The following is an 18373-nucleotide window of genomic DNA, read 5'->3' as shown; positions in this document are numbered from 1 at the left end:
TTCTTCATAAATTGAGACATTGATATATTCGTAGAATCTTATTGATGACAGCACGTAGTTGTATTACCGAAATTGAACTAACCTGTTACCGACGTAAGTAGTAAACACAGTGAGAAATAAGACATATACCATTCTGTGACAGCCATAGTTCCATGCGACATGCAAAAAGTAGGTAACCAAATATAGGACCTGCAGAATTATCGAATAAAGAAATACACTTCAAAAAGCCGATGGTAGGTGAAAGGAAAATCGTTAGAATATAATATAGTAGGCCTATATATGTTGTATGAACGACGTAATTGCTCAGTTTCATACGTTTTGCTGTGTAAGATTGCAGGTAAACAGTGAAGATTAACTGCATTATTGAAAACTGTTTGGTATAAAGAAAATCGAAATCAATGCGAATCATCATAATAAATATTATATGACATTACTGAGTTTAAAACCTGCAAACAACACCATTGTTGTTTTCATAATAATGGTAACGTTAACTTACCTGCATGTTTTCATGACAAATTCAATAAGGGATTAAACTTAAACGTATTTCACATAAATAAGAAGCCTTTATAGTAAGCTTATGTACTGGGCTTGCTGTTCCACGGTAGCATATATTAGCACGTATTAGTTTTCCAAAGTAGCATTCTGAATACATTATCTGTAATTAAATCGAAACATACCTTTTGCAGTAGGAACTAAGCAAATCTGTATTTTGTATTGTCAATCAAATAGATTTCGTAACACAGCGCAAGTCTTCTACTTGAGCATGTCAGAAGAAAATTCATACTTGGTGCAGAATTTGAAAGGCAACGGTTTCCTAATGGTGTTGAAGGAACATGAAGCACGTCCAAAGTTGGAGAGTCGATGTACTACATCTATGACTATCGCTCAGTATGTTATATTGAGCACTGTTTGTCTGAATGTGGCACGTGACTATAGTAACAATGCCTTATAAAATATTCAACATGTTTTGTTACTGCAATTGTGATCAGTTAGAAAGATTACCAAAGTTCAATTTGTATAAACCTTTGGAGAATAAACAAAATAAAACTTCGTTTTGAGTGGGTTACTTTAAATGAGTGCCAAGTTCATAGTAAAATGTTCAATGATGGCTTTCTTATCCTCGCCTGACGAGGCAAAGAGTTCACAATTTGACATAAAGAAATGTCAATATGAAAGTCACACATTGAGAAGAATATCGTCTTAGTCGTTTAGGTGGAGTGTTTGACAAGTTTTTAGATATAACAGACATACACACGCCTGTTTGCGCTTGAATAATTTTATTGCCAAGGCTATGTTAGGACTAGAGTACGTGGAATCGAGTAATAGACAAAGCAATTGGGACCTCAGTCTGAATGTAAACACACGCAGCCACAAAATTGTTTTTTTTTTCAGCTTATTTAGTAGACTACCGCTCCATATCAAGCTCTATGCTGGTATGAATAAAAAGAAAATTTAAGAGCAGTGTGACGTTGTGTATATAAGTGTGATACATAGTTGAAATATGTCAGATTTTCTACAAGAACAGCAAAATTTGAAGAAACAAAACTGAAAAAAACAGATATTTTGAGGTTTATTTTACTATGAAATCAGAATTAAGTAGTTTCCATTCATTTAGTAAAAAGGAAATATCTTTTCTTTGGGATTCCAGATTAGTTGGTACACTGGGCGGGCAGATACATTGGGCTGGGTAAGGTCTCACGTTAGTATGTTGAAAGATAACTTGGTTTACGATGGTTTGACTAGAACAGTATAGGAGTATAGGAGTTTATAGCAAAAAGAAACTCATCCTACATTTGTTGGGAATGTGATGCAATTCTGAGCGTGTCGTTGGTCAAGAGTCCTTCGCTGCACTGTTAGATTTTCCAAGCAGCTGAAACGTGTTTTTATGCCCGCATATTTCATTTTATGGTAGACTGTACACTTTATCTGACAGTTAGCAGGTTACACGTAATTTATTCAGTCAAGTAAATGGAATAATAATAATTCACAATCAAACACAGATATGTACAACATACACACATTAAAGGACACTTCTAAGTTATAAATGTCATAAGATCAGATGAAAGCATGACTGTCACACGCTTGTAGCTTGTCCAATACCGTCTCTAGATCATTGGACGTAAGCTTAGAAAGGAACAAAAGTAGGCTAAAGTATCGAAGAAACGAGGAGAGAGAGCGAGACAAAGTGTAAATATAAAACAAAAACGACGACACTGATGTCTTACTGACCCTATTTGAATATCTTGAACTCGTGACGTATTGCTCAATGATCCTAGAATATTCTTAGAAATTAATGTAAGACGCGCGTGCTTCTCTTACTCTAACCACACCAAAATTTGAAAATCAAAAGACTTGTAAGAGTAGTTAACGCTATCATCTTTGGGAATAACGAGTATACCGAACAGAATATGCAGAAGAATACCCTCGTTATAAGTTTTAAACTCGTTGGTAGAGCAGGCGTGCTTATAAGTTCAACAATATAGGCCGGCCATATAGGCCTATTTTAACTCAGTTACTCCTGTTACACGCAGTAAGGCAAAGATGCAGCGTTTAGATTTATGTACACAAACAGCACAGTTACAAAGTTCCAGCGCCCACGCAAGCGCACACACTGACAAAACGAACGGTTGCGTTTCGTCAGCGGCCCTACGCAAAGGATCCTCAAAACATTATTATGTGATCATTATAGACCTCTTAATACCAAAGACATTCTCCACAACATATATTGCCATAACGGGGTCCATTATATACACAAAACTTGTAATGTCGTCAGGATTGTTTACCAGGCAAAACTTCTAATGTTATTCTTTTTACATCTTTCCCGTTGGAACAAGAACGTGGCATGTAATGTTTTCAGATACATTCACAATGGTACACAGTTGAACGCAATCATGGCTTTAAATGCATTGAAGACTGACTCCAAACCGCGTGCCGCCCTCTGAAATAGAGAATTTTCCGTAGCTTGCAAGTGAAGATTTTTCTTGTCCCTACAAAATGCAGACATTAATGAAACGTGATACCTTTTTATATGTTATCTATACTTGAGATGTCTATCGCTGATATGCACACTGTGTTGTGGGTATTTACCGTAGTTGCATGTATTGTCTGTACACTAGTGTTTAATTACCGACAATAGCAAGCTGTGTGTTTAATTTCTGGGATCGATGGTGGTGACCAACACTTCTGTTACACCTCATTTGAAACTAGGTTAGATTACCACATCAGACGATTCTTTGTGCGCGAGTCCTCAATGTCTTTAAGACTAACTAATTTCTCCTCTAGGATTAGTTTGAAATATTCTTGTATGGTTTCATGAAATAAACGCAGAGAGTAAGATTTCATTATTCATTCATTTTGTGCACAGTCTTGCTCCACAACACCTACTTACTGAGGAAGAAATGTTCTATGAAAGCAACAACACACATCGAGTGCTGAGATCGACGTCAGAAAACACCCCATCATCTGGCTAAAGCTTGGGAAGAAGAATATCGATTTTTTTTCTGTTTGAAAGGGTTTTTAAGGGAAATTTCATTCTTCAGAACTGCTAATGGTTGCAATTCGATTCAATACCTCTTAAGCTTTTACACTCTTTCTTTTTTAATTTTGTTGCAATTTGTGTTCATGTTATCCTGGTGATAAAGTATTGGTAACCTCTGTTTGTAGAGCAACAGGAAACCCTGAATAATATAGCGTTCCTTGTATTTTAATATTTAAAATCGTAAATATTTGATTATGTTAAATGGAGATGATTCAAAAAGCACAGTTACTGTATGATTATTAAAATCATCTAACTATAGATAATCACTCCATCAAATTAAAGTCAATGAAACTATATAACTTTCATGGCTTTTTACGTATCAACACGTAAGTTGTAAAGATCAACTCGTATCTTTAAAATACAATTCATTTAAGCTTGAACTATATGTGGAAGTTAATAAAATATAAACTAGAAAATTTAATGATACTTTCCAATATATGCTTCTCATGATAAGCATATTCCGGAGTGATCACAGATTGACTATACAAACCCGCATGCAGAAACCATCCACGTACTTGTAGTATTAACTTTGAAATGACCTTCTGGCTTATTTCCATGTTTACCAATAAGAGTTACGATGATCGAATGATAAACCACTGCGATACAGGCTCTAACGACATCGTCCACGGCTGTATCTAATACAACAATTCAAAGTTGTACCGAAATGGAAATTCCCTTCTTCTCGAACCCAATGGATCCCTATTCTTCTTCATGAGCATAAACTATTAAATTAGTATGGCCACATATTATGATGCCCTGAGTTGGGGTATGATCAACGTTTATGGAAGCTTTCTTATCGCTTTATCGATTTTTTATATTTGCATACGTAATGTCGGCTATCACATATTCCCAGTTTATTCCTATTTTTGTCAATTAACTTTCTATGTATTGGTAATAAACTTCACATCACTAACCCATCCTGATAAAATTAACACGCTTTCAACTGAAATGTTGTACCATTAGCATTTGTCAGTGAATGATCAGAAATAAATCAATGTTGAGCTGTATGTTTGACTTAAGTCTTTATGCGGCTAACCAGGAAGAAAAATAGGTTATAGGGAATAGATGCGTTTGAAATGTTCCTACTTCTATTTATCAGAGTGAAACTGAAAACAACAGGAAGTATTAACCTTGCAACAGTTATAACTAATTTTTAATAACCTCAAGATATATTTTGCAATATAAGAAAACCATCGATTTTCATATAAGTTCTTTCATGTAACTCTTGGACAACCCATGAGACAAATATCGTTTTAAACAAGTTTAAAAAAAAACACAGAGGGTTTTATAATTGTCATTGTATCCAATCGATCGCGCTTTCTTAATTGTGTAAATAATTCACATTCTTGTGTACATTGGGAAGATGTGGAACGCTTCTCAACTTACATAAACCGATAGATAAAGACGGCAAAAATATATGAAAATGGCCAAAATAAATGAATATGCTCTTTGATGCAAAATTTGTACGTTTTTGCACAAGTAAAATATCAAAGTAATATATTGCTTCAATTTCGTCACGGTACAACACAAAATGTCATGACATGGTATGACATTAATAGTGATGCCTGGTTTATATGTTTGCCTTAGTGTATTACCATATTGCCATATGTCATTTTAAAATGCGTATAACAAAATGCAGTTTTGCCATTTTTACCTCAGGCAATCTGATACACCCCACAATATGGTTAAGTATGTATTTACCTAGACCAAAGGTCCTATTAGTCTTTTATTTAAATTCCTTCATACTTGCTTGATAAACATTTTGTCGTTCGAAATAGGTACTTTGCGTGAATGTATGTGATGTATGCAACGTGTTACAAACAGGTAATTTGACGCCATTTTACTCTATCACGTTTTTTAAGCATATAACGAAGATTTTGTAGCGAAAAATTGCCTATTTTTGTTTTATGGTTGAAAACGAAATGTAGATAAGTTAATAAAGGCTGGTCAATTTCAATTTAGGTTTCTTTATTCCAGTAAAAGTTATATGATCAGTAATATGTACATACGAAAAACAAATAGTTCATTAAAGTGATTAGAACAGAGACGGATTAAAAGAAGAAAGTTATGAATATTAAAATACTTCAAGAGATAATAAAGGATTTAAAAGTACATTAAGAGTTAAATGTCCAGCTCTATAAATGAAGACCCAGGGCAGACAATTCACGAAGTAGTGGGTGATCTTTACAGGTAAATATATTTTCGGTGAGTCTAATAAAGTCATTTTTGGCGGTAACATTAATCTATTTCAAGAACAACATAGTCTAAGCAAGATACATTTGGACATTATGGATAATTAAGGAAATTGTTGATTCTCTTCTTGTCTTTACCATGTATAAAGTGATACCAATATGGGACAGCATAGATAATATGCGGGAGGGTGGATTTGTTGTAGACCTTTTTACGTGTTTCAATATGGAAACTGGGGGGGGGGGGGGGCGTTGATTATAGTACAGTGGAGATTATTAATGTAAGCATAACAAGTGCATGTATGTAGCATGAGGAGTGCTTGTTGAAGAACGTTTGTGTACATTAGACTTCATCACAGCATGCTTATTGAAGTAATAGTGATATATACATTGTAATCTAAACATTCGTCTGTTAAACTTCAAGATTCTTTTTTTACTACAGATGAACTTTGAACGATGGAAGGCATTACGTTTATAACTCCTGTTGGAAATACAATGATCCATGGAGTATCTTATGCATACTGAGCAAAAATGGGTTTTGTATAAACCATTTTTTATTAAGCGCGGTCACTGTGTATGAATATATTGAGACATTAATGAGATTGCTTCTTTTACAAAGTTTCAATTACATTTAGAAGAAAGCAGTTTTGGAAACATGAATGTGCAACAATGAAATCACTTTATTATCATACCGTTGTAGGTCAACGCATGAGCGCTATGAAATTAGTGTCTGTACTATTTTAGGACAGGAAAATCGAATACTAAAATAGAATAGTTGATAGACTGCATGCCAATAGGGAAACTATTAGCACTTGAACTTTGATTTCGTTGCATGAGATTTGTCTAACTGCATCAAATGTCACCAATAAAATTGGCGTGCATACATTTAGATGTTATATTACAAGTCTAACAACGTATATGATATTTTATCACCGACAAGGTAGTAAAACATTTTTCTATGAACGTAGCTCATTTATAATACTTTGATCATGACTAACACAAACAATTTATTATTTGTTGTATTACAAACGATAGGAACATCGAATACTAAACTAGAGTAATTGATAGACTGCATGCCAATGAGGAAAATATTAACACTTGAACTTTGATTTCATTGCATGAGATTTTTCTCACTGCATCAAATGTCACCAAATAAATGTATTTGCTTATATTTAGATGTTATATTACAAGTCTAACTAAGTTAACAATAATTGAATACCTACCAGCCAGTATAACATTTTTATGAACGTAGCTCATATATAATACTTTATTCATGACTTACACAAACGACTTCTTATTTGTTGTATTACAAACGATAGGAACATCGAATACTAAAATAGAATAATTGATAAACTACATGCATATGAGTAGATTATTAACACTTGAACTGTGATAACAAAAGAAAAACCGAAACATATTTAAATTTTTCAATTGTCCAACCAAATAACATTAGCATACATAAGCACAACATATAGGAGAAATTAAGAGATGACCTTGTCGCCTCCAACTGGCAACTAACATACTAATGATGATTGCTGTTTTTGTTCCCACCATACTGTCATTAAAAATCCAGGGAGGATGGGTTTTTGTCTGGATTTCCAAGAGAATAATAGTCACTTTGGAATTCAAGGAAGTGCGTTTTATCATCTATTATCCTTTAAATCCTCATTTTTCAAAATGAAATATATCATGACATACCATATGCTTAGAAACGTAAAGATCTGAGTCTGTGAAAAACGGAGATGACTAAAGAATTACAGTTACTGTAAAATTATTAAAGATGAATATTCAGTATTGATCATATTGTTGAGTGAATACAGAAAAGATACACAATTCTGCAGGCAAAAAAAATCATCTTCGTATTTTTCGAATCTGAATACTAGAAATAGTTACTCAGAGGAAATGATAAATCATTGCGATGCAGATCCTGACGGCATCATCCGCTAAGACCGCTATGTAGGATCATAAGTTGTACCAGTGTAGAATTACCTTCTTCGCAAGCAAAGTTGGGTTCATTAGCTATTGTTATGAAATAGAAAAATGATTTTATATTTATTTCAAAATATTAATTTCACGTTAAACATTTAGGCGATATATGATGATTACCAGAGTTGGGAGTTTGGTCAAGCTTAATGATCGAATTGTATTTGCAGAGCAAGTGTTGTTAGGCCATCACACATTTCCAGTGCATTTATGTTTTCTTCGACTTACTTTTTAAATCAATGTTTTGGTCTTAAATTTTATACTACTACTTAATATTTAGAACTTTTTGAACGCTCAGTATTGTCAGTGCTTACATTGCACAACAATACATTATTATTAAGATGCTATTTTTTTTTTAGCATGTATGACTAGCTGTTAGAACTGATGCTTACTAGCTGATGGTCAAAGTTATGCTGCTGTACTTTCTTGATGCTATATAAAATACTGAAAAAAAAAATAAGAAATGAAAAAGAGGCAAGTAGACTTACTCAATTTGAAGATCTACCTGTCACCTTTATCAGAGTGAAACTGGAGGCAAAAAAGAAATATATAGAAGAAATATTATAATAACATTTAGCTATTTCTTACAATAAGAAGAACCATCGTTTATCATATTAATTTAGTTAATGTGACTTTTGAACAATTTGTGACAAATGCATAGCAGTTTTATTATTGTAAATGGACACAATTAACTCTCTGAATTGTGTAAATATGTCAAATTGCTTGGCTACATTGGACAAATGTAGGACTCTTATATTAACAAATAGATCAAGGTTTTTATTGAAATTATAGCGAAACCTTTCTTGATTGCAAATTTGAACTAATTAAAGGAAATTTCTTTCTCAAAATTCGTCAGTGCGATATAAAACCATGTTTATAACATTTCACTTACTAACCTGCAGTTTCTTATGAAGTTTCTTCTGTAAGAGAGAAACACAAAACAAAGTTAGTCATTGTTTTTTCCATGTTACAATTACTTTCATTCATTTGTAGTTAGTCTCTTTTTCTCCAGCTGAATTTGGCAGGCAACTCTACCAATGATCACTGTTCAGTACAGGTTATTTGGCAATAGAGACTATGCGACCTGGGATTCTTAATTGCAAAGTTTGGAATGACGAAAATAGATGACACGCAAAAAGTGTGAATACTTACGTCTACGACATCTTTAATATTCGCCATATCTTTCTTGGTTATCTGACGGTCAAAAAAACGAAATATGCAGTATGATGTTTGCTTGATATCACAAAACGTTCTTACAATTACACACCACATGTATGAATGTATATTGGCAATGATTCAGGGGTCAAACAAATGTCATATGTCCAAACAAATGTCATCTGTCAAAATGAATATAGTACTTTGTTATACCTTACCTTAAATTTGTCAATTATTAATTGAATGATGGGTAACGCTGTCGATTCGTCTATCTAAAGTGTGCAATAAGAAAAATGAAGAGTAAGTTACATTCTTCACTGTAAAGCTGTCTTAATTACGTGCTAGCTTCTGTCGTTGGTTTACCGCAAGCTCCAAAGCGTCCAACAATCGAGTTAAAAACAATCAATGTTGCGAATAATGTTTCGTTTTGTGTCATCAAGTTCAAAGAAAGTGAAAGGATCAGCAAAGGTATACATTCCAACCTCAAGTAGAAGTGTACCTCCAACTGTGTATGAAATTTGGCGTCTAGCCTGAAATTTCTATCCGAAAATGTCGATTCTGTATCTGACTTAAAAATCAAAACTTTGACTGTTCTCAAAAGTTTTTGATTAAAAATACTTGTATTGATTTTTTGACAACAGCATCAGTCTGACAGTTTAAATGAAAAATATAGCAAATGTGCGATTCAAACTGTGAACGAATCCTAATTGCTCTATGTGTGATATATTATAGTTTTCACAATATTGTTAAACAATCGACTATAACCACGGTCAATATTTCTTTGAAGAAAGTAGGTGATTGTGTACAATGACTTATAGCTTCATGATACATTTCGTTCACTAACTTGATCACTTCCAACATGAAGAGGTTTATCTTACCAAACCTTCATTTAGCAGAGACATGGTGAACGTCAAGAAGGATTCTTTATCAACCTGCCAAATACAATGTACAATATATTGAAATTTCAATGCACAACTTATTATTTTCATAGTTTAACGGTTAAGGAAACTGAACTGCACAGTGTTCATTGGTCACAATTATTTATTTATTATTTTTTATAGCAATAACGGGGTTAAAACTAAGCAAGAAAAGCAATGCAAAAGAAAAACAGCTTATTTTATTATCCTTGTATGACATCACACATTGTATCACTATAGACTGAACAGATTTTAAAGTTTCTATCTTGTCATACAATCTCTAGATATGGCATAATATGTTTCTTTTGATTGCTTTTATAGTCATATAATGACCATATTGTAACTGTCGGTGTATGATATTTACCTAAATATGCAGAAAACTTTTAGCATGTTGTTAATCATGCAACTTTAACCACGGTCAATATCTCTTGAAAGATAATATATATTTGTTACCATGGCCTGTATCTTTATGATACGTTTCGTTTATTGAACCGATCAGTTTAAGACAAAACGTGAAATATCTTACCAAATCTTCCCTTAGAAGTGATATTGTGAAAATAAAGAAGGATTCTTTATCCACCTGCCAAATTCAATGAATAACACATTAATATTTCAATGCATAATTTATATATTTCTTAGTTTATCAATAAAGCATATTTAGTTGATAATTGTTGGGTTTCTTTAGATAAAGAAGACAGTGTTTTCAACTATTAATTGAGCCCGTGTAAGGAAAACAATGCAAAAAAAATAAAAAATAAAAAATAAAAATAGTTTAAGTATATTTTCCATGTATGATATCACATCCTTTGTCGCAATGTATTTCATCTCGGGATACAATCTAGATGTAGACCCATACTTTTATTTTGCTTGTTAAGGACTTATTAGGACGCTATTGTTGCATTATTAGCCTTCATTACATCTTTCATGTTTTTTTTTCACGATACAAAATCTGTCAGGATAAGATTTTAACTGAAAGATGCTGAAAAATTTCGATAACGTTGTTAAGCATGCAACTATAACCAAGGTCAATATCCCTTTGAAGAAAATATATGATTGTTTACCTGACCTATAGCTTTATGATACGTTTCGTTCATTTAACTGATAAGTTTAAGACATGACGAGATATATCTTACCAAGTTATCTTTTAGCAATGACGTTGTGAACTTGTAGAATGTTTCTTTCTCCACCTGCCAAATACAATGTACAAAAATCTTGACAATACAATGCACAATTTACAAATTTCTTAGTTTAACGGTTACGGAAGCTGAACTTCACATCGTTAATTTATTATTGATATCTATTCTTCATTGAAAAAACAGTGCTTTCTATTTTGAATTGATTCCGTGCAGGGTAAACAATGAAGACAAAACGTGAACAGTCTAGTGTGTTGTCGTGAATGACATCACACAAGGTGTGGCAATGGACTGAATTGCTTTTTTATATTTCCATCTCGGAACACAATCTAGATGTGGACTTACCAATTGTTTGCTTGTTTTCTAGATGATATGTCAAATTATTGTTTCAATTTTAGCCTTCCTTACATCTTTGAATTTTTATCGAGATTCAAAAATCTCTCATGCCTTTATATAGGCGCAGATAAACTGTTATCATTATTGTTAAGCAAGCGACTGAAACCACGGTTAATATGCCTTTGAAGAAAATATATTATTGTTACCATAACTTTCAGCCTACGATACGTTCGTTCATTGACCTGAGAAGTTTAAAACACGACAAGATGTATCTTACCAAACCTTCTTTAAGAAAGGACATCGTTAACGTCAAGATGGATTCTTTATCCACCTGCCAAATAAAATGTACAACATCTTAATAACGCAACTTATTAATTTTGCCACTCTGTTTGTATTTTATTGATAGGCCTATGTATTCATTAATCGCTCTTAGCGCATTCAGTTAACAACTTCGAAAATTCGTTTAACGGGTATCGGTGAATTATAAAATGTCAGTATCAAAATAAATATGTAAAGATGTAATTTCAAGTAGCATTTTGATAATAATTATGTGTACAATTAACTGTTTTGATTCTTGCTAACACTCATTAAATCATTCTTGAAAATCACTCACAAAATCTTCTCTTCTCCAATTCTTGATTTCTTCCAAAACGTTCTGTGTATTTTTCTGTATCGAAATGTAGAAATGTGTTTTATTTAAACCAAACTTCGTTATCAATGCATGTGACAAATATCCTCTTCGGAGTGATCTATCAAGATAAGGAAAAATTCGTTTATTTTGAATGCTCTGGATTTCGCCATCGATCCCGACAATTTTCAGCAGCAAGACTAGTACCTTACCATGTCTTCTTCCAATTGAAATACTGTGAACTTAATGAAGGCTTCTTTATTTACATGGAAGATAAAATTTACAACATGTTGAATCTTTAATGATTGGTCAATTTATTTCGTAGTTTATTTTTATTTTTTCTTGTTCTTTTTATATTTATATTTGATTTATAATTTAATTCATACCAGTGATGAACATACCTATGTACTTCAGAATGTGTTTCGATTATCATTCATTTATTCCATTCGTTGAGGGTGGGGATTGAACAATTTACATACCAAACGTCACGGATAAAACGATTATAAAACGAACACAAAGATTAAAAGAATGTCGTTACCTTATCGCACTTGGCACATTCAAAAATAAAGCTCAAAAAGCGTTCGGATGATATCTGTGAATTACAAATTGAAATATTTGAATTAGAAAATTTGAAACTTTGAATAATATATATATATTTATATGTATATATATATATATATATATATTCAATCAAAATTTATATATAGATATACAATTTCGGGGACTCTCGCCAACAAAAAACATTATGATTTGGAAGAATACTCACGGAAGCTTCTTTTCCCCAGGCCTTGACTACCGGTATCAACTCCTGTACATTTATCTGTGTAGGAATGTCGAAGATATATTAATAAGACAATACTCTTAATTAAAATGCGGATATGCATCACACAAAGTTATGACAGATGGTATTAAATATTAAAAGCCATAAATAATCTCTTATCCAACGTTTGAAGAGAATCACATCATAGTGTCATTTAATTACCTCCTCGTATTCTAGCACAACCGACAACAGCTTTTCGAATACCTGATCTGTTATCTACAAAAAATGGAATTCATAAAATAAGTTACTGCATGGGATTCACTATCATCGTATGTTGAATAACACAGACATGCGAAAGAAAGGAAAACGGTTGAAAGATGAATAGATACAGACTTGATAACGTCTAATGGACCTAGTACATTATGCATTTTGTACTTGTTGAATTCAATAATGACATGGCATCTATTTGTAAGACAAAACAAGTTCCTCGTCCACATTTAAGATTTTTTTCTTACAAAGTTAATACAGGAATTATTGTATAAAGCTACATGTTTTTTCCATAAAATTAATAAAACTCGATTCCCCGGAATATTCAGTAACAAAATGTTGCATAGCTAATAAAATCGTACCATTTCGTCGATAGAACAGTTTGATATACGATTTCCGTGTTTGAATTATTTATCCCCTATTACAGTGATAGCAGAACACCAAAATACTGTTCTTTAATGACAAACAATATAGATGAGCACACCGGACAACCAGACTTAACATTGGTATTATACCAATACACGAATATCTACAGTGAATAACATTCGTCACTTTGTCTGTATAAAACGACATTTGGAGTGAACATCATTGCTTCTCTTGCTACTCTCGTTGTCAAGATATTCACCCTGTATAATATGCTTTCTCATTGAGTTTTGTGTTGAACATGAGTTGCTGTGGAAATGGTTTGTGCATTATACTATATAGTCTAGTCATATTAACTGATCAACCCCAGTTGCTAAAGGGTCATTTCTCAATAATTACCGGTTTTGTTGAAATACAACCTGGACTAATGGAAGCGATTTTAACGAGTAAAAAAACAAATCAAAATGAACTATGTGCCTAAAGTCATCTTTTGACTATTGTCTAATACATCTTCTGTCAAAAAAATGATCGTTACAAAAGATAAAAACAACTATCTTCGTATTTTCTATACAGAGATGGATTCTACGCAAATAACAGTGTAGTGAATAATTCAAAGTTTCATACTTTGCATTCATCTTTGATTGTCTTGACTTCTGCGAGATAATCTTCAAGTTTGACCTGTTTAAAAAGAGCGTTTTTACTTTATTTGATTCCAAGAGAATGTTATAGTACATTTGCCATAATAGATAAAGCTATGTTTAAATATTAAAACGGGCTGGAATGTAAGATTGTAATTAATTGTTGGGTAAGATATAAATAACTTTTATTAGTATAATCTTTTAACATTCCAAGAAACCGTTCCAGCAGGGGAGAGGCTTTGAAAAATTGGAGACGATTAACTTTTCGAATGGATGACTTATATTTCCAAGCTGTAACATTTGTCACAAAATGTGGAATGAATTCTAACCTTTCTCTGCCGTATTAAGTTTGACATCAAACTTCGAAAATTAGCTTCATCTATCTGTTATATGAAACAAAACTAATATCAAGTATGAGTTATTGTTAAACCGGGTGACTGTGCGACCTATTAGCAGATCTCATTAACCGTCTTTTATTTTTACTAATTTGTGATTTTAAATGGAAGTGTTTACCTTACTTAATCCATGTTTGATTCAGTAAGGTGAACACATGTTGTTCTCAGAAACGCAAAGCTTCATTTTGTCAATCAACACAGGCTTACAAAAACATGTCTTCTTGTTTGCTTTCTTAAACGTCCGCTTTTATTATTATAAATAAACATTCTGCATGTACTAGAGTTTGAAGTACTCTGCATCGACACATGAAGTAACTGCATTACATAATGGTTCAAAGCTTTTAAGTCTACTACCTGAGATCAATCCACTACATGTGATATAGGTACGTAAAAATATGAAAATATAAACTCGTCACAATACATGAGTAATGATAACATGCCAGCAAATTTATACATTAAAAGTTATTAGACTAGCATTTATTATGACAAGTATTAATGTGTCATGCCACGTTACGCAAAGAAGAATGGACAGTGACTGTAACCCACGATTAAATTCTCGCCCGATAGTTTCCGTTTCCTAACGATTTTCACCGCATTACTCCAATGGTTGATTTTCAATAACGATCAAGTGTATCTTCCATTTAAAAATTGTGTCATTGAAAGTAGAAAAGGGACATTGACCCCTAAGCCCCGTGTTAAATGGCTAGAACCCTTTCACTGCATCATTTATTCTATTCTTAACATGACTAAGTATTGAATTTACCTTAAACCAAACATGCGTTAACACATTCACATATTGCGTTCACTTTAAAAAATATGAGGGTTGGAAAAAACTTACAATCTTCTTTTCCAGAAAAGTATGTAAAGCGCTAAAGTATTCTTTAACATCAACCTGTTGAAAATTTAAAGTAAAATTATTCATGAAGTATATTTAAAGTTAATTGGCCAACATAATTTGATCAATTATCTGTCGGCCCCATTATATCCATAGATCTACATATAAATTGCGGTAAAGAACAACGTTACCTGCTCATGCTTCAGAACCTGCTGCAGTAAATCGACTAAAGCATCTTGTGGCATCTGCAAATGGATTGATACCGCTGTTATTATCAATGATATATATATAGTTGGATACATACACTATGCGCGCAGCACAATATAATACAACTATGTTACCACTGTGATAATACCAACAACTAGACGGTTTTAATATTGACTGTCGATTAATCATGGTTCACAAATACTTTGAATAAAATCACTGAATATATTCTCAGGTTTGTGAAGATTCTATCATGTTTCTAGTAAAATATGTTGCTTGTCTGTAAACCGTGATTTGCGGTTTTTGAACATAGAGATCAACCAACTTAGATTCAATCTCATTTTCAGTTTAACTCGAGTCCACCTGTAACTACGAAATGTTACAAAAGATGATTTATCAATAATAAAAAGATTGATTATTTCTGGAAACTTAAGCAACACTTTATGTGCCGTATGCAACTGTGAAGAAGAACGATAACTTTAAAAAACGATATATGACTAACCTTGATTCCCCTCTTCCAACCTTCGTCATATGCCTTAATAAATTCATCAAGTTTGAACTGTGAAGAAGTGACATAGTAAAGTTTGCAACGTTTACCAATTACCACAGGTGTCGGAGCAAGCCGATCAGAGCAATTACCGTGTTGTTGATAATCTTGCTTGTCGAGTACTGCTTATAGATTTCTGGTATTTGAAATCCCGATAGTACCGCAAATTATACCTAACTTTTAAATAAATTCTTTCATCAATGAACAGAGTACAATGAATTGGATGCGAGGTTTACTTTTGTCTCCTTGCTTCAGTGTGGTCCAATGCAATTTACAATGCAAATAAACAATAGCTAGTCACCTTATTCACATTGAAATGTTTGAGTTCTTCATTTAACTTAATTAGAAGGCGAGTTTAGCAGAATCGATCTCAACAAGAAGTTTAATATGTGTACATTTTGTTACTAGTTGTATTCATATCCTAAAAAAATTCATTCATGGCCTTTCAGGTAACGTATACTTTTAACCTATGCAATGCTGTCAATTACAAAATTGGAATTTAAGTGACAGTGCTATTGCTTACTGCAGCGTATTTCCACCAAAATAATAATGTAAAATGTTTATATGGAAGTAATAGAAGTAATCAAATCACCTGTTTATAGTTTGGTAGACTTGACAAGGAACTTGAATATTGTTTCTTGGTTATCTGTGAAGGTAAAATGTGTTGATATTGTAGCATTGGCAACAATGAAATCCCCCCGTAAACAAAAAAGGAAAAAGAAAGAAAGGTTGAAATTGCTTGTATTAATTTTGTTACACTATAATTGCTGTGTTATATAAATCACGTTAAATGCATGCTTTTTAGTCGTAAGTCATGTACATAAGCTTACAATTGATACAGAAGAAAAATAAAACGCTTTCTTGCTAACATTTAGCGTGTACTTTAATAAATTTATTCCGTTCAAATGCATCTTCTCTAACGACCTAAACAAAAAGATTAAAGATGACATTGCGAAGAGAGAATGAGCAAGAAAGACTATTGACTTCAAGCTACTTACCACTTTTTGATGCCTGCAATCATGCATCTCGGTTATAAAGTCACGAATACAAACCTGAGAAGTTAAACAAAGAGATCGTAAAACGTCATACACTAATATTTTGATAGCAAATTGCCTATAGTAATGCCAGAATCATTAAAGTGTTACATCGTATTAAACGATGGTAGCAAGCACATGAAATAAAGAACAATATTTTACCTTTTCATCGCTGAGGGGAGCTGATAGAAATTGAACAAAATCAGATGAAGAGATCTGTGGGTAAAAATAAAAATAAATTAAGATTTGGTTTTGGTTTAACCAGTGTTTCGCTTTGATATAACCTGTGTAACCATCAACTCTTGTTAGAAACAAATATGGGATCACAGCAGGTATGTCAGGCTATAAATAAAAACATGAAGAATCCACTATAACCGCAACTGCCTCATAGTTTTTCATGTATTATATTTTATGTGACTACCACGCTAATATGTTGTTAACAATAATTATTATACTAAACTGTTAACATGTGCGGCCTATAAAGGCAAGATTCACACTCGACGCAAATAATATGGGACGTTTCATGAATTACCACTCCTAATACTGTTGTTCATGGAACGAGATTATATTACCAAAATGATAACAATTTTACAAGGTAAGGAACTGCTTTGTGGTTTAACGTACCTGATGTGCCACTAGGCACGTTTTTAACTCTGATATGTACCGGTATAGCTCAATCTGCAAAGTTAACAATATGTGGCAAAAGTTATGTATTTTTCAACTGAAGTATCAAACAATGACAAGAAAACAGAGCTTCTAAAGAGAAAACAAGAAGGCATTCTATGGAGTGCACATATCATCTACTTCATGACTTTACTCTTGGCATCCAAATTTTGCTAAACAGTATGCCATTTGTTTGCATAGATTGATATTGTCCTATTTCAAAATTGTTTGTATATTTGTATATTTATTTGTTTCATCACAAGTTACAGTGTGACGGGAAGTCTCCTATAAAGCCTGTAAGGCTTAACAAAGTAGGAGACTCCCCAAAAAGAAAAAAAGAAAGAAAAACTTAACAATAGAAAATGAAAAGTTAATAGTAGCATCTACAATGATGAAATAATCGAATTGACTCTACTTGAAATTAATAATGTTAATAAGCAGTCCTAACAATCTTTATAATGATCTTAATCGCAAACACACACAAGAATAAATCCATCAATATTGAGAAATAATTACAGTTTGGAGATTCCTTTTGAATACAGAGTAAGAAGGCTTATTCTTAACATTATCCTGGAGATTATTCCACGTTTTTATAGCACGAATACGAGGATTAAAAGAACTTAAAGTACTTCGTTGGGATAAAACATGGGCGTTATTACAATGGCGTGTTTGATGGTTGTGGATTAGTCTATTACTATATATAAAATCTTTAAAAGCCTCGGGTAGCAATCCATTCCATGCTTTATATGCAAATGTTGCAAGCTGGACTCTTATAATATCATTAGTTT

At 32.7% G+C, this 18373-nt stretch overlaps 3 protein-coding genes across 11 annotated transcripts in view; all 3 read right to left on the bottom strand.

Annotated features, from left to right (window-relative positions):
- The window catches only part of LOC139961284 (uncharacterized), a 210609-nt gene extending 208624 nt beyond the window's left edge, over positions 1–1985 (bottom strand). For 2 of the 5 annotated variants that reach the window (XM_071960394.1, XM_071960396.1), the window contains exons 1-2: positions 678–1981; positions 83–189 (exon numbers count right to left, since the gene is read on the bottom strand). In XM_071960394.1, the coding sequence (XP_071816495.1) occupies positions 83–161 (79 nt within the window). In that variant the 5' untranslated portion in view covers positions 162–189; positions 678–1981. Of the gene's footprint in view, positions 1–82; positions 190–677 lie in introns of all 5 variants that reach the window. The other 3 variants (XM_071960395.1, XM_071960398.1, XM_071960397.1) reach the window with 3 other exon arrangements.
- A 5716-nt stretch (positions 1986–7701) lies between these two features.
- Positions 7702–18373, bottom strand: part of LOC139961279 (uncharacterized) — a 70232-nt gene continuing 59560 nt past the window's right edge. Inside the window, exon 46 of the mRNA XM_071960376.1 lies at positions 7702–7746. The gene's annotated coding sequence lies outside the window, so the exon portion shown is untranslated. The remainder of the gene's footprint in view (positions 7747–18373) is intronic.
- Positions 8195–18373, bottom strand: part of LOC139961280 (uncharacterized) — a 32860-nt gene continuing 22681 nt past the window's right edge. For 2 of the 5 annotated variants that reach the window (XM_071960382.1, XM_071960383.1), the window contains 21 exons: positions 17547–17600; positions 17085–17138; positions 16887–16940; positions 16481–16534; positions 15844–15900; positions 15329–15382; positions 15141–15194; positions 14237–14290; positions 13894–13947; positions 12862–12915; positions 12646–12699; positions 12418–12471; positions 11865–11918; positions 11529–11582; positions 10916–10969; positions 10309–10362; positions 9744–9797; positions 9084–9137; positions 8863–8904; positions 8607–8630; positions 8195–8238 (listed from right to left, as the gene is read on the bottom strand). In XM_071960382.1, the coding sequence (XP_071816483.1) occupies positions 8212–8238; positions 8607–8630; positions 8863–8904; positions 9084–9137; positions 9744–9797; positions 10309–10362; positions 10916–10969; positions 11529–11582; positions 11865–11918; positions 12418–12471; positions 12646–12699; positions 12862–12915; positions 13894–13947; positions 14237–14290; positions 15141–15194; positions 15329–15382; positions 15844–15900; positions 16481–16534; positions 16887–16940; positions 17085–17138; positions 17547–17600 (1068 nt within the window). In that variant the 3' untranslated portion in view covers positions 8195–8211. The remainder of the gene's footprint in view (positions 8239–8606; positions 8631–8862; positions 8905–9083; positions 9138–9743; positions 9798–10308; positions 10363–10915; positions 10970–11528; positions 11583–11864; positions 11919–12417; positions 12472–12645; positions 12700–12861; positions 12916–13893; positions 13948–14236; positions 14291–15140; positions 15195–15328; positions 15383–15843; positions 15901–16480; positions 16535–16886; positions 16941–17084; positions 17139–17546; positions 17601–18373) is intronic. The other 3 variants (XM_071960384.1, XM_071960385.1, XM_071960386.1) reach the window with 3 other exon arrangements.

This window comes from Apostichopus japonicus, chromosome 20 (genome assembly GCF_037975245.1).
Source record: "Apostichopus japonicus isolate 1M-3 chromosome 20, ASM3797524v1, whole genome shotgun sequence".
In the NCBI taxonomy this organism is placed as follows: domain Eukaryota; kingdom Metazoa; phylum Echinodermata; class Holothuroidea; order Aspidochirotida; family Stichopodidae; genus Apostichopus; species Apostichopus japonicus.
The sequence above is the reverse complement of the archived record's forward strand: the minus strand, read 5'-3'. Positions and strand labels throughout refer to the sequence as shown.